The sequence below is a fragment of the Rana temporaria genome, chromosome 1 (assembly GCF_905171775.1).
Source record: "Rana temporaria chromosome 1, aRanTem1.1, whole genome shotgun sequence".
Taxonomy (NCBI): domain Eukaryota; kingdom Metazoa; phylum Chordata; class Amphibia; order Anura; family Ranidae; genus Rana; species Rana temporaria.
The window spans coordinates 450474585-450487456 of record NC_053489.1 but is presented as its reverse complement, the minus strand read 5'-3'; the positions used below and the strand labels follow the sequence as shown (position 1 = coordinate 450487456).

Genomic DNA, 12872 nt, shown 5'->3' with positions numbered 1-12872 from the left:
AATGTAAACATCCCTTGTAATAGAAAAAAGCATGACAGGTCCTCTTAAATATGAGATCTGGGGTCAAAAAGACCTCAGATCTCATATGTGGGCTTAAATGCAAAAAAAAAAAAAAAATTTGGAAATGTCATTTTTTCAAATGACAAAAAAAAAAAATGTTTCTTTAAGACGCTGGGCGGGACTGACGTTTTGACGTCACTTCCACCCAACGGAGCTATGGGGACGGGCGAAGGAGATTTTTCCTTCAGTCTCGTCCCCGCTCAGCTGCCGGATGGTCGCGATCTCCTCCGCCGCTACCGACGGCTACGGTAAGCGGCGGAGGGCGCGGGAGAGCGGCGGGAGGGGGGGGGCACCTCTCCCGCCACCGATAACGGCGATCTCGCGGCGAATCCGCCGCGGAGACCGCCATTATCGTTAACACGGCCGCCCACAGAAGAAATGAATATCTCGATTGTGGCAGCAGCTGCTGCCGTTACCGAGATATTCATTTCTAAAGTGAGGACGTATAACGACGGTGGGCGGTCGGCAAGTAGTTAAATGGGACTCGCCCCATTAGATTGGGCACGCCTTGCGCCGGACAGATTTAAGTTACACAGCCGAAAATTTCTAGGTAAGTGCTTTGTGGATCGGGCACTTAGGTAGAAATTTTGCGGCGGTGTAACTTAAATAGGAAGATTTAAGTTAAGCCCGCTGGCTGTGGATCTGGCCCTCTATTCCTGTTCATCACAAAGCTTTTCAGTTATGGTGAGTTTAGGTCTCTTTGGAGTTTCCCAAACTAATCAAGCCATGTCAGTATGGAGCTGGTTTTCTGTGGTACCATCTTGCTGGAACAGAATAGTCTTAAATCTGTTGCCACATGGGCTGGAAGCATACAGTTGTATTCAAAATTATTCAACCCCCACTGAAATTGATTGTTTTGCCCAGTTTGACATTGATTTTGATCATTCAGTCATCCTGCTTACAATTAAATCAAAGAGGCACGTGTAGGTCAGACAAATATAACATAACATTTATAATGAAATAACCACAAATGTCTTTTCTGTGCTCACATCATTATCAGTTTTATTCAACCCCCAATTGACATTCAATCTTAGTAATTAGTACAACATCCTTTTACAGTTATAACAGCTTTTAAACGTGAAGCATAGCTTGACACAAGTGTCTTGCAGCGATCTACGGGTATCTTCGCCCATTCGTCATGGGCAAAAGCCTCCAGTTCAGTCACATTCTTAGGCTTGCGCACTGCAACTGCTTTCTTTAAGTCCCACCAGAGGTTCTCAATCGGATTTAAGTCTGGTGACTGCGATGGCCACTCCAAAATGTTCCAGCCTTTAATCTGCAACCATGCTCTAGTGGACTTGGAGGTATGCTTGGGATCATTGTCCTGTTGAAAGGTTCAACGTCTCCCAAGCCTCAGGTTTGTGACGGACTGCATCACATTGTTATCCACTATCTCCTGGTACTGAAGAGAATTCATGGTACCTTGCACACGCTGAAGCTTCCCTGTACCTGCAGAAGCAAAACAGCCCCAAAGCATGATTGACCCCCCGCCATGCTTCACAGTAGGCAAGGTGTTCTTTTCATCATAGGCCTTGTTCTTCCTCCTCCAAACATAGCGTTGATCCATGGGCCCAAACACTTCTAATTTTGTTTCATCAGTCCACAGAACACAATCCCAAAACTTCTGTGGTTTGTCCACATGATTTTTGCATACTGCAGTCGACTCTTCTTATTCTTTGGAGACAGCAAGGGGGTGCGCCTGGGAGTTCTGGCATGGAGGCCTTCATTACGCAGTGTGCGCCGTATTGTCTGAGCAGAAACTTCAGTACCCACATCTGACAAATCTTTTCTCAGTTCCTCAGCAGTCACAAGGGGACTTTTCTCCACTTTACGCTTCAGGTAGCGCACAGCAGTCGAATTCAGCATCTTCTTTCTGCCACGACCAGGTAGCGTTTCAACAGTGCCCTTTGCCTTAAATTTGCGAATGATGCTTCCTATGGTGTCTCTTGGTATGTTTAACATCTTTGCAATCTTCTTATAGCCATTGCCCTTCCTGTGAAGAGTAATCACCTCTTCTCTTGTCTTCCCCGACCATTCTCTTGACTTCACCATGTTTGTAACCACACCAGTAAATGTCTAGAAGGAGCTGAGTATCATAGTCATTTTAAAGCTGCCTGATTGGTGCTTATTAGGCTTTATTGCTGCTCCCTGACATCCACAGGTGTTTTCAATACCTGATTGAAAACACTTCAATGAACCTCTGTTCTTTAGAGTGGTAGTCTTTAAGGGGTTGAATAATTGTGTAAATGAAGAATTCACAAAAAAAACATTTACTTCTGTATTACAAAACCAATTGATGTCATTTTAGTTGCATATGGTTCTTTAAGAAGTCCTTGTAGGATTTCATTCTGAATACAATTACAAATGTACACTAAATTCCCTAAAACCCTTTACAGCATTGGGGGGTTGAATAATTTTGAACACAACTGTACATCAGCTAAAATGTCTTTGTATGCTAACTCTTTTTTTGTTATTTGGTGACTTTTTAGAAAAGACAATGGGATGTGGGACATCCAGTACCCCTCCTCCAGACAACCATTCCATTCGAAAATCTAAAAAAGGTAAGCTCACATTATACGGTAAGATTAAAATTGTGGGTAATTTTATTGAAGGGCCAATGCAAGATGTTATAGCTTAATAACTTTATGTTATGTTTCACTTTGAGTAGGTATCTACACAAATAGAAATGATGCATTCATTTAAGAATGGTTGGACCTCACTTTTTGTTTTTTTTTTATGTTTGAGAAACTTTTTAAGGAACAATTTAAATGTGTATATAGAAAAGACAACCGTCACAAAATGGAATTTAGGGTTTTATTCACATTGGGATACTTAAGCATACGCTCGCCTGTGGGTTATGTTGGCTTGCATAAGAAACAAATGCATAAAAAGTGAGTTTGGGACATATACCCGCATGGATGTCAAATTAGGAGCAGCGATTGTGTCCGTTCAGCCGCTATGTCGCAACAGACGTAAATGGAACTGTCTGCACAAGGATGCACAGGACACCTGTGCATCCCGTGTGAGAAGACAAGGCCCCTGCAAAAGTGTATGCTTGTAAGTAGAACTAAAGGGGAAAAACTTTTTTTTTCTCATTTTGGTTAGAGCAAAGGAGGGAAAAAATCCTTGTCAGATTTTTTTTCTCCATCTGTGTCCCATTGGGGAGATTTACTTTCACTTTCTGTCCCATAGCCAAACAGGAAGTGAGAGGAAATCCCTGAAAATTAAGGGGACTCCTTGGGGACCCCCAGGTCTCAAAAACTAGTCTCTAGTAGTTTATTTTCACTTTCACTCAATAATAAGGCTTCATTTCCACTGGCGTTTTTACAGCCACTGTTGTTAGGCTTTTTTACAGCTTAAAAACGCCTGTCCATGTTTATTTTGTAAAAAAAAAAAAAAAAAAAAAAAAATTTTTTTTTTTGTGAGCTGCAGCTTTAAAAATGCCGCGGTCGCGTTTTTGAGCGTTTTTTAACGTCTGGCGTTTTTACAGCTCTACTCTGGAGCTTCAGAACGCCCTGGTCCCGCGTTTTTTTTACAGCTCAAAAACGTCTATGCCACTTGCAGCTCAAAAACGCCTATGTGGGAATGAAGCCATAGAATAACATGGACAGGCGTTTTTAAGCTGTAAAAAACGCTCAGAAACGTGGCTGTAAAAACGCCAGTGGAAATGAGGCCTAATGATAAACGTTAAGTACGCCTGTGTGAACGAGGCCTAAGAAGTTACGTAACCTATAGTTTCCCAAAGCTAGTAATCATTAAAAAAAATAAAAACTACACTGCTGAATACTGGAATCTTTGGCTAGGTATGGCCTTTCTGAGTTAGGTTTTAGTGAATATAAAAAACTACCACTGACTAGTGGTTGGAACAGGGGCATTCATAATACAAAGAAGAGCAAAGCGTCACTTCACAGTTTTTTGTAACCCAGCTGTTACTTTTTGCAATATATTGTTAAATTAGGTCAAACTTCTGTCCTTATATCTTAAAGCGGAGTTCCGCTGTTTTTCTTTTTTTAAAGTCAGCAGCTACAAATACTGCAGATGCTGACTTTTAAAATAAGGACACTTACCAGTCCAGGGTGCCCGCGATGTCGGCACCCAAAGCCGATCTGTCTCTTGGTTTTTAGGTGCTGCCACCGCCATCTTCGGTAAGGGAAGATGGCGGCGGCTTTACTTCCTGGTTCCCTACTGTGCATGAGCAACTTGCGCCATGCGATCCCACTGGTCCCTGCTGTCTTCTGGGACCAGTGTGTGTCCCGGAAGACAGCAGGGACCAGTGGGATCGCGCGGAGCAGTAGGGAACTGGGAGACACACAGGCGCGGGACCTGTGTGTCTCCCAGAAGACAGGGGGGCGGAGAAGGCGCCAGAAGTGGCGTATATACCCGTAGGTGGCTCGGGTATCTATGCCCAGAAGTGTGAGCAAAATCCCTGTATTACACAGGTATCTTCTCCCCCCTCCCCCTGAAAGGTGCCAAATGTGACACTGGAGGGGGGGAGGGTTCCAAAAAGTGGAAGTTCAATTTTTGGGTGGAACTCCGCTTTAATGAGAAAATGCAATGCAAAAGAAAGTCAGCATGACAATTTCTTATACTATTTGTCATAAATCTATCCTGAACACCAACATTTTTAGAATGAGCTGATCAGAATAGCCCTTGTATCCTGTAGACAAGCCATCATTCCATAATTCATTAGTTTTCATTTTATATAGATCTTTCTTAGAATAATTAATAGATGTAATATTTGAAAGGGCTGTATGAATCAAAGCTACAAATATACAGTGGGTACGGAAAGTATTCAGACCCCCTTAAATTTTTCACTCTGTTATATTGCAGCCATTTGCTAAAATCATTTAAGTTCATTTTTTTCCTCATTAATGTACACACAGCGCCCCAAATTGACAGAAAAACACAGAATTGTTGCCATTTTTGCAGATTTATTAAAAAAGAAAAACTGAAACATCACATCCTAAGTATTTAGACCCTTTGCTCAGTATTTAGTAGAAGCACCCTTTTAAACTAATACAGCCATGAGTCTTTTTGGGAAAGATGCAACAAGTTTTTCACACCTGGATTTGGGGATCCTCTGCCATTCCTCCTTGCAGATCCTCCTCATTTCTGTCAGGTTGGATGGTAAACATTTGTTATATACCTCTTGACAATTCCATTCCATTATTACAATCCGTACCATCCCAGGGGCTTTCTTCTCCTACAAATTTCCGTAAACGTTGGTGGATAGCCATTTTTAGGTCTCTCCTGAGATGCTCAATTGGGTTTAAGTAAGGGCTCTGGCTGGGCAATTCAAGAACAGTTACGGAGTTGTTGTGAAGCCACTCGTTATTTTAGCTGTGTGCTTAGGGACATTGTCTTGTTGGAAGGTAAACCTTCGGCCCAGTTTGAGGTCCTGAGCACTCTGGAGAAGGTTTTCATCCAGGATATCCCTGTACTTGGCCGCATTTATCTTTCCCTCGATTGCAACCAGTCGTCCTGCCCCTGCAGCTGAAAAATACCCCACAGCATGATGCTACCACCACCATGCTTCACTGTTGGGACTGTATTGGACAGGTGATGAGCAGTATCTGGTTTTCTCTACACATACCGCTTAGAATTAAGGCCAAAAAGTTCTATCTTGGTCTCATCAGACCAGAGAATCTTATTTCTCACCATCTTGGAGTCCTTCAGGTGTTTTTTAGCAAACTCCATGCAGGCTTTCATGTGTCTTGCACCGAGGAGAGGCTTCCGTCGGGCCACTCTGCCATAAAGCCCCAACTGGTGGAGGGCTACAGTGGTGGTTGACTTTCTACAACCTTCTCCCATCTCCTGATTGCATCTCTGGAGCTCAGCCACAGTGATCTTTGGGTTTTTCTTTACCTCTCTCACCAAGGCTCTTCTCCCCCGATAGCTCAGTTTGGCCGGATGGCCAGCTCTAGGAAAGGTTCTGGTCGTCCCAAATGTCTTCCATTTAAGAATTATGGAGGCCACTGTGCTCTTAGGAACCTTAAGTGCAGCAGAAATCTTTTTTGTAACCTTGGCTAGATCTGTGCCTTGCCACAATTCTGTCTCTGAGCTCTTCAGGCAGTTCCTTTGACCTCATGATTCTCATTCATGTATTGTGAGCTGTAAGGTCTTATATAGAGAGGTGTGTGGCTTTCCTAATCAAGTCCAATCAGTATAATCAAACACAGCTGGACTCAAATGAAGGTGTAGAACCATCTCAAGGATGATCAGAAGAAATGGACAGCACCTGAGTTATATATATGAGTGTCACAGCAAAGGGTCTGACTACTTAGGACCATGTGATATTTCAGTTTTTCTTTTTTAATAAATCTGAAAAAATGTCAACAATTCTGTGTTTTTCTATCAATATGGGGTGCTGTGTGTACATTAACCACTTCCAGACCTGCGCGCGACGATGTACGTCCTCTTTTTAAAGATGGATATCTCGGTAACGGCAGCAGCTGCTGCCACAACCGAGGTATCCATCTTTAGTGTGCGCGGTCCTGTACACGATAACGGCGGTCTTCGCGGCGGATTCGCCGCAAGATTGCCGTTATCGGTGGCGGGAGAGGGGCCCTCCCCCTCCCGCCGCTCTCCCACGCCCTCCGCCGCTTACTGGAGCCGTCGGTAGCGGCGGAGGAGATCGGGTGCGTTCGGCTGGTGACTGGGGACGAGACTGAAGGAAAAATCTCCTTCACCCGTCCCCATAGCTCTGCTGGGCGGAAGTGACGTCAAAACGTCAGTCCCGCCCAGCCTCTTTTAAAGAAACATTTTTTTTTTGTCATTTGAAAAAATGACAGTTTCAATTTTTTTTTTCTTGCATTTTAGTCTAATTATGAGATCTGAGGTCTTTTTGACCCCCGATCTCATATTTAAGAGGACCTGGCATGCTTTTTTCTATTATAAGGGATGTTTACATTCCTTATAATAGGAATAAAAGTGATCACATTTTTTTTTTTAGTGTAAAAAGTAATAAAATAAATAAAAATAAATAAGAAAACAAAAACAAATTTTTTTTAAAGCGCCCTGTCCCGACGAGCTCGCGCGCAGAAGCGAAAGCATACGCGAGTAGCGCCCGCATATGAAAACGGTGTTCAAATCACAAGTGAGGTATCGCCGTGATCGTTAGAGCGAGAGCAATAATTCTAGCCCTAGACCTACTCTGTAGCTCAAAAAATGCAACCTATAGAATTGTTTAAACGTCGCCTATCGAGATTTTTAAGGGTAAAAGTTTGACGCCATTCCACGAGCGGGCGCAATTTTTAAGTGTGACATGTTGGGTATCATTTTACTCGGCGTAACATTATCTTTCACAATATATAAAAAATTGGGCCAAATTTATTGTTGTCTTATTTTTTAATTCAAAAAAGTGAATTTTTTCCAAAAAAAGTGCGCTTGTAAGACCGCTGCGCAAATACGGTGTGACAAAAAGTATTGCAATGACCACTATTTTATTCTCTAGGGTGTTAGAAAAAAAATATATATAATGTTTGGGGGTTTTAAGTAATTTTCTAGCAGAAAAAAATGTTTTAGTCTTGCAAACACCAAATCTGAAAAACACCTAAGGTCTGGAAGTGGTTAATGAATAAAAAATGAACTTAAATGATTTTAGAAAATGGCTGCAATATAACAAAGAGTGAAAAATGTAAGGGGGTCCGAATACTTTCCGTACTCACTGTAACTTATAATACCCATTATCATAAAGGTATTTCATGATTATTTGTGATCTGTAGAATAGAAAGGCATAAGTCAAAGACAAAGTCACCAAAGGGTCTCTGTATGAAAAAACATTTTAGGCCTCCCTTTAAACTACTGCCCAGTGCCCAGGCACAAACACCTATTTACTAGATAGATGTAATGTAATGTGTGCAGCTCTTACATTATATTTTGCATATATTACTCATTAAACCCATAACTATAGTTTTGTTAGAGGTTTAATATAATGGGAGCGGCCTGTGTGTAATTCACACATTAAAGTCCATGCTCCAGCACTATGAAGTTCCTCTAGAAATCTCTCCCCTTGCTGCTTCTCTCCTCTCTATTACTGAATTCAGTTTGCGTGGCACATAACTCTGGTGTGGGAGAAATTTAGCAGGGGAAGTTTTCAATTAGACAATTAGTAATAATTTTAATTAAAGTTTACAAAAATCTATTGTGTAACGTCTTATGTGTAACTTTTATTTTCTGCCTTTCCACAGCTCAATCCATCAATCAAGGTATGGATATTTGTTACTGTCTCTAAGCATGTTTTTTAAAGGGCAATGTCCATACATGTACAGTATTTCACAAAAGTACACCCCTCACATATTTTATTATATCTTTTCATGTGACAACACTGAAGAAATGACACTTTGCTACAATGTAAAGTAGTGAGTGTACATCTTGTATAACAGTGTAAATTTGCTGTCCCCTCAAAATAACTCAAAACACAGCCATTAATGTCTAAACTGCTGGCAACAAAAGTGAGTTCACCCCTAAGTGAAAGTGTCCAAATTGGGCCCAAAGTGTCTATAATTTGTGTGGCCACCATTATTTTACAGTACTGCCTTAACCCTCTTGGGCATGGAGTTCGCCAAAGCTTCACAGGTTGCCACTGGAGTCCTCTTCCACTCCTCCATGATGACATCACAGAGCTGGTGGAAGTTAGAGATCTTGCGCTCATCCACCTTCAATTTGAGGTCTGGAGACATGCTTGGCCAGTCCATCACCTTTACCCTCAGCTTCTTTAGCAAGGCAGTGGTCATCTTGGAGGTGTGTTCGGGGTCTTTTTGTTGGAATTCTGACCTGTGGCGCAGTCTCCAAAGGAGAGGGGATCATGCTCTGCTTCAGTATGTCACAGTACATGTTGGTATTCATGGTTCCCTCAATGAACTGTAGCTCCCCAGTGCCGGCAGCACTCATGCAGTTCCAGACCATGACACTCCCACCCCAATGCTTGACTGTAGGCAAGACACACTTGTCTTTGTACTCCTCACCTGGTTGCGACCACACACACCATCTGAACCAAATAAGTTTATCTTGGTCTCATCAGACCACAGGACATGGTTCCAGTAATCCATGTCCTTAGTCCTTGTGCATCATCTTTAGAGGAGGCTTCCTTCTGGGAAGACAGCCATGCAGACCAATTTAATGCAGCGTATGGTCTGAGCACTGAAAGGCTAACCCCCGACCAGCAATGCAGGCAGCACTCATACTTCTGTAGCGCCCCCTTGCTTTCAGCATGGGCACTACGCTAAAGTTAGTGGGGAATGGGAGAGTTATTTTGCTCCCATTCACAATTTGTTTAAATTGTGACTTCTGTCATTTCAGAAATGTCCACTGGGTCAGTCTGTATTTCAGGGATGTGATACCATCCCTGGCCAGCAGCTGGCACCAGAGGGGTTCTGGCAGAGCAAGTTCTCCCCAGCAGCCAATTAGAGGAGCTTTTCCATCGCGGGGCATGCTGGGGAGGGGTATATCTGTGACAGGGGTCATGTGTTCTAAAATCTTTGCGGGGTCCCCATTCCAGGTGCGGCATCCACCTTCAGGGTGTGCACATCCATGGACCCCGCAGGCGCGGCCCACCTGGCCAAAGTTGCAGACTACTTGGAACCTCATCCGGAGGTACAAGGGGACCGCAGTGACTTACTGGGTTCCAGGTTCTATTGAAAGGATCCCAGGCTGGGTGCCGTTCGATTGGGGAGTCGGTTTGAGGAGGACCCGGAGGCAGGTTTTCCAACAGAGCCTGAACAAACCAATTGGGGATCTGGTGACCAGAGTACTGACAGGTATGCTTGCTGTCATCTGGTAACCAATGCAGAAATCTACTGGGAGGATTCGCTCCATTTATCCATCTAGTTCAGTTATTGTAATTGGCCTGTGGCAGAGGCCCTAGAGCTAGGTCTGTGAGAGAGGCCTGTTCCTCCCAGAAATCCTAAGTGACATCTCGGCTGCCAGGCTCTTGAGAGGGGTCTGTCCGGGGGCACTTTACCCACTCCAACTAGAGTGGCGACGAGTTACAACTTGGTACTATACAGAGCAGTATCGACTGCTCCATTCAATATCCAGGCCTGATACTGAAAGGTTCTCTCTTACTCTTCATCAACCTTGTCCTTCCCAATTTATGTTGATGTTGGCCGTGTTGGCCTGGAGAATAAAGAATTGGAAAAAAAACCTTTATTCACTGTCTGGACATTCGCTCACTGTTTTGACTCACTGCTATTACCCCTAGACATAATGCAGGGTAACCTAATATGCCGATCCCAAAACAAATCAGCGGCTCCTGCGGGGGTAGCGCTACACTTCTATTTCCCAAAGACAACCTCTGGATATGATGCTGAGAAAGTGCATTAAACTTCTTTGGTTGACCAAGGCCTGTTTTCAGTGGAAGATGTCCTGTTAAACCGCTGTATGGTATTGGCCACCATGCTGCAGCTCAGTTTCAGGGTCTTGGCAATCTTCTTATGGCCCATGCCATCTTTATGTAGAACAACAATTCTTTTTTTTTAGATTATCAGAGTTCTTTGACATGAGGTGCCATGTTAAACTTCCAATGAACAGTATGAGAGAGTGAGAGCGATAACAACAAATGTAACACACCTCTCCCTATTCACACCTGAGGCCTCGTACACACAACCGTTTTCCTCAACAGAATCCATCAAGAAACTTGGTGGCAGAGTTTTTTTACAGAGGAAAACGGTCTTGTGTATGTTTTTCATCGAGAAAACTGTTGTGGAACTCGATGAGAAAAAAAGAGAACAAGATCTCTTTTTCCTCGTCGGGAGTCTCAATTTCCTCGTCGTGTTCCTCGTCGGGCTGGTTTTCGACGAGAAACACGTTCGTGTGTATGCTTAGAAAACCGTGCATGCTCAGAATAAAGTATGAGACAGGAGCACACCTTCAGTAAAAGTAGCGTTCGTAATGGAGATAGCACATTTGTCACGCTGCAAAAATTATGGCATTGTTTAAATGCTGCGCATTTAAATCATCTTTAGAATGGGACAAAAATGAACAATAATGATCTTCTTTTGCAGCTGATATTCACACAGAGTTCTGACTAACTTTTTCTAACATTTTTCATGCTGATCTTATGAATATTTTGGAATAATTTCTATAGCCCGAAAAAAAAATTTTTTTTCAAATACAGATCTTCATGTGTAATTATTATTTAATTATTATTTAATTTCTAGTCATCTCCATGTTTTTATTTTTATTTTTCCTTTTGTAGTTTTTTTTTAAAGTTAACCTGCCTACTCACAAGCTACATTTTTGGTTTGATTAAAAACACATAGACAAGTATGAACTGTAAACAAAAAATGACCTGTTATTCTGGTAAAGAATATAAATAAAATAAATACAAGGCAGCACTGAAGAACCTGCTGCCATTTGTGCACTTTTGTGTGGACACTAAAATTGGGACATTGAGAAGCACATTCAGGAGGGAGCCCAATCTGGTCCTGGACTCCCAGAGGTCAGGAACAGCAGCAGGTCAGATATATGTCCCAAGGTTGTGGTACTACAGCAGGCTGCCTACTGTCAGACCACTTTGAAGCAAGGCCATCACTTCCTGGTCTTCCTGGTAGCCTTCCCTGCAGCCTGCTCTGCAAACTTCTCTGCAGCCTTCCTTCTCCGCTTGGCTGGAGCCTGTGCCTCTGGAGGTGTACTCGTGGCAGGAGGAGGAGAAGAAGGTGGAGGAGGAGGAGGTGGAGGAGGAGAAGGTGGAGGAGAAGAAAGGGGAAGGAGATGAAGGTGGAGGAGATGAAGGTGGAGGAGAAGAATGTGGAGGAGAAGAAGGTGGAGGAGGTTGAGAAGAAGAAGGTGGAGGAGATGAAGGTGGAGGAGATGAAGGTGGAGGAGAAGAAGGTAGAGGAGGTTGAGAATAAGAAGGTGGAGGAGGATGAGGTTGAGAATAAGCTGGTGGGGGAGGATGGCCGTGGCTACAAATGACTGTGTCCTCAGTAAGTAGCCCCCTCACCCCCTTATTCAGCAAACTTACTAGTAGTGGCTCAAATATGAGGCATTGGTCCTCGGTCATTTGGCTCATTTTGGCCATTACGAGGGTGCCATAGCCCTCTTCAGAGGTGGTAGGCTGCTGGAGGGTGGCCTGTGCCTCTATAATCACGGCCAGTGCTGCCTCGCTCACTCTCATATCCCTCCTGGCCCTTTTTGTAGGAGGGTGGATGGGAGGCACCTGGCACCTTGTGCTGCCACTTGGCCCTGCCACCTCCTCTGTGCCACTCACTCCTGCCACCTCCTCTGTGCCACTCACTCCTGCCACCTCCTCTGTGCCACTCACCCTGGCCTCCTCCTGCCTGACACTTTCCAGACCCTCATCCTGGCTGATGTCCTCCCGTGTTTAAAAAAAGGACAGTTTGAGTTTTGGGTTCAAAAATCACAATCAATTTTCAGCTCATGACTGTTGCAAATTGATTGAAACTCAATATAAAAGACAATCATTCTGACCCCAGCAGTTTGCATTATTTTCTCCCCAACTTTTTAGGCCACTACTGTTTATCAATATAGAAAACACTTTTGGTTCAAACATTAGATATTTTTTACATATTATCATCTATTTTACAGCATTTCTTTTCCACAAGAAATACATTTTAAATACTATACCTGGCTCCAGACAGCCAAATCCGGGTCTTCCTCCAGGATGGAAGGCTCATCTTGCTCCTGAGAGGGCTCACCTTGCTCCTGAGAAGGATCAGCTTGGCAGGGAAGGCTGGAGGCTTGGCTGGAGGGAAGGCTGGAGGGAAGTCTGGAGCTTTTTCTGAGGGGTTGTCTGGGGGTAAGGCTGGAAAGTGATGGCCTTGATTCAAGGCGGTCATCAGGGGTCAAGT

General features: G+C 43.6%; 1 protein-coding gene across 1 annotated transcript in view; it reads left to right on the top strand.

The window, feature by feature from the left end:
* The first annotated feature begins 2521 nt into the window (after positions 1 to 2521).
* PPEF2 (protein phosphatase with EF-hand domain 2) overlaps positions 2522 to 12872 on the top strand; it is a 98150-nt gene continuing 87799 nt past the window's right edge. The window contains exons 1-2 of the mRNA XM_040327577.1: positions 2522 to 2621; positions 8250 to 8267. Of these exons, the coding sequence (XP_040183511.1) occupies positions 2558 to 2621; positions 8250 to 8267 (82 nt within the window). The 5' untranslated portion in view covers positions 2522 to 2557. The remainder of the gene's footprint in view (positions 2622 to 8249; positions 8268 to 12872) is intronic.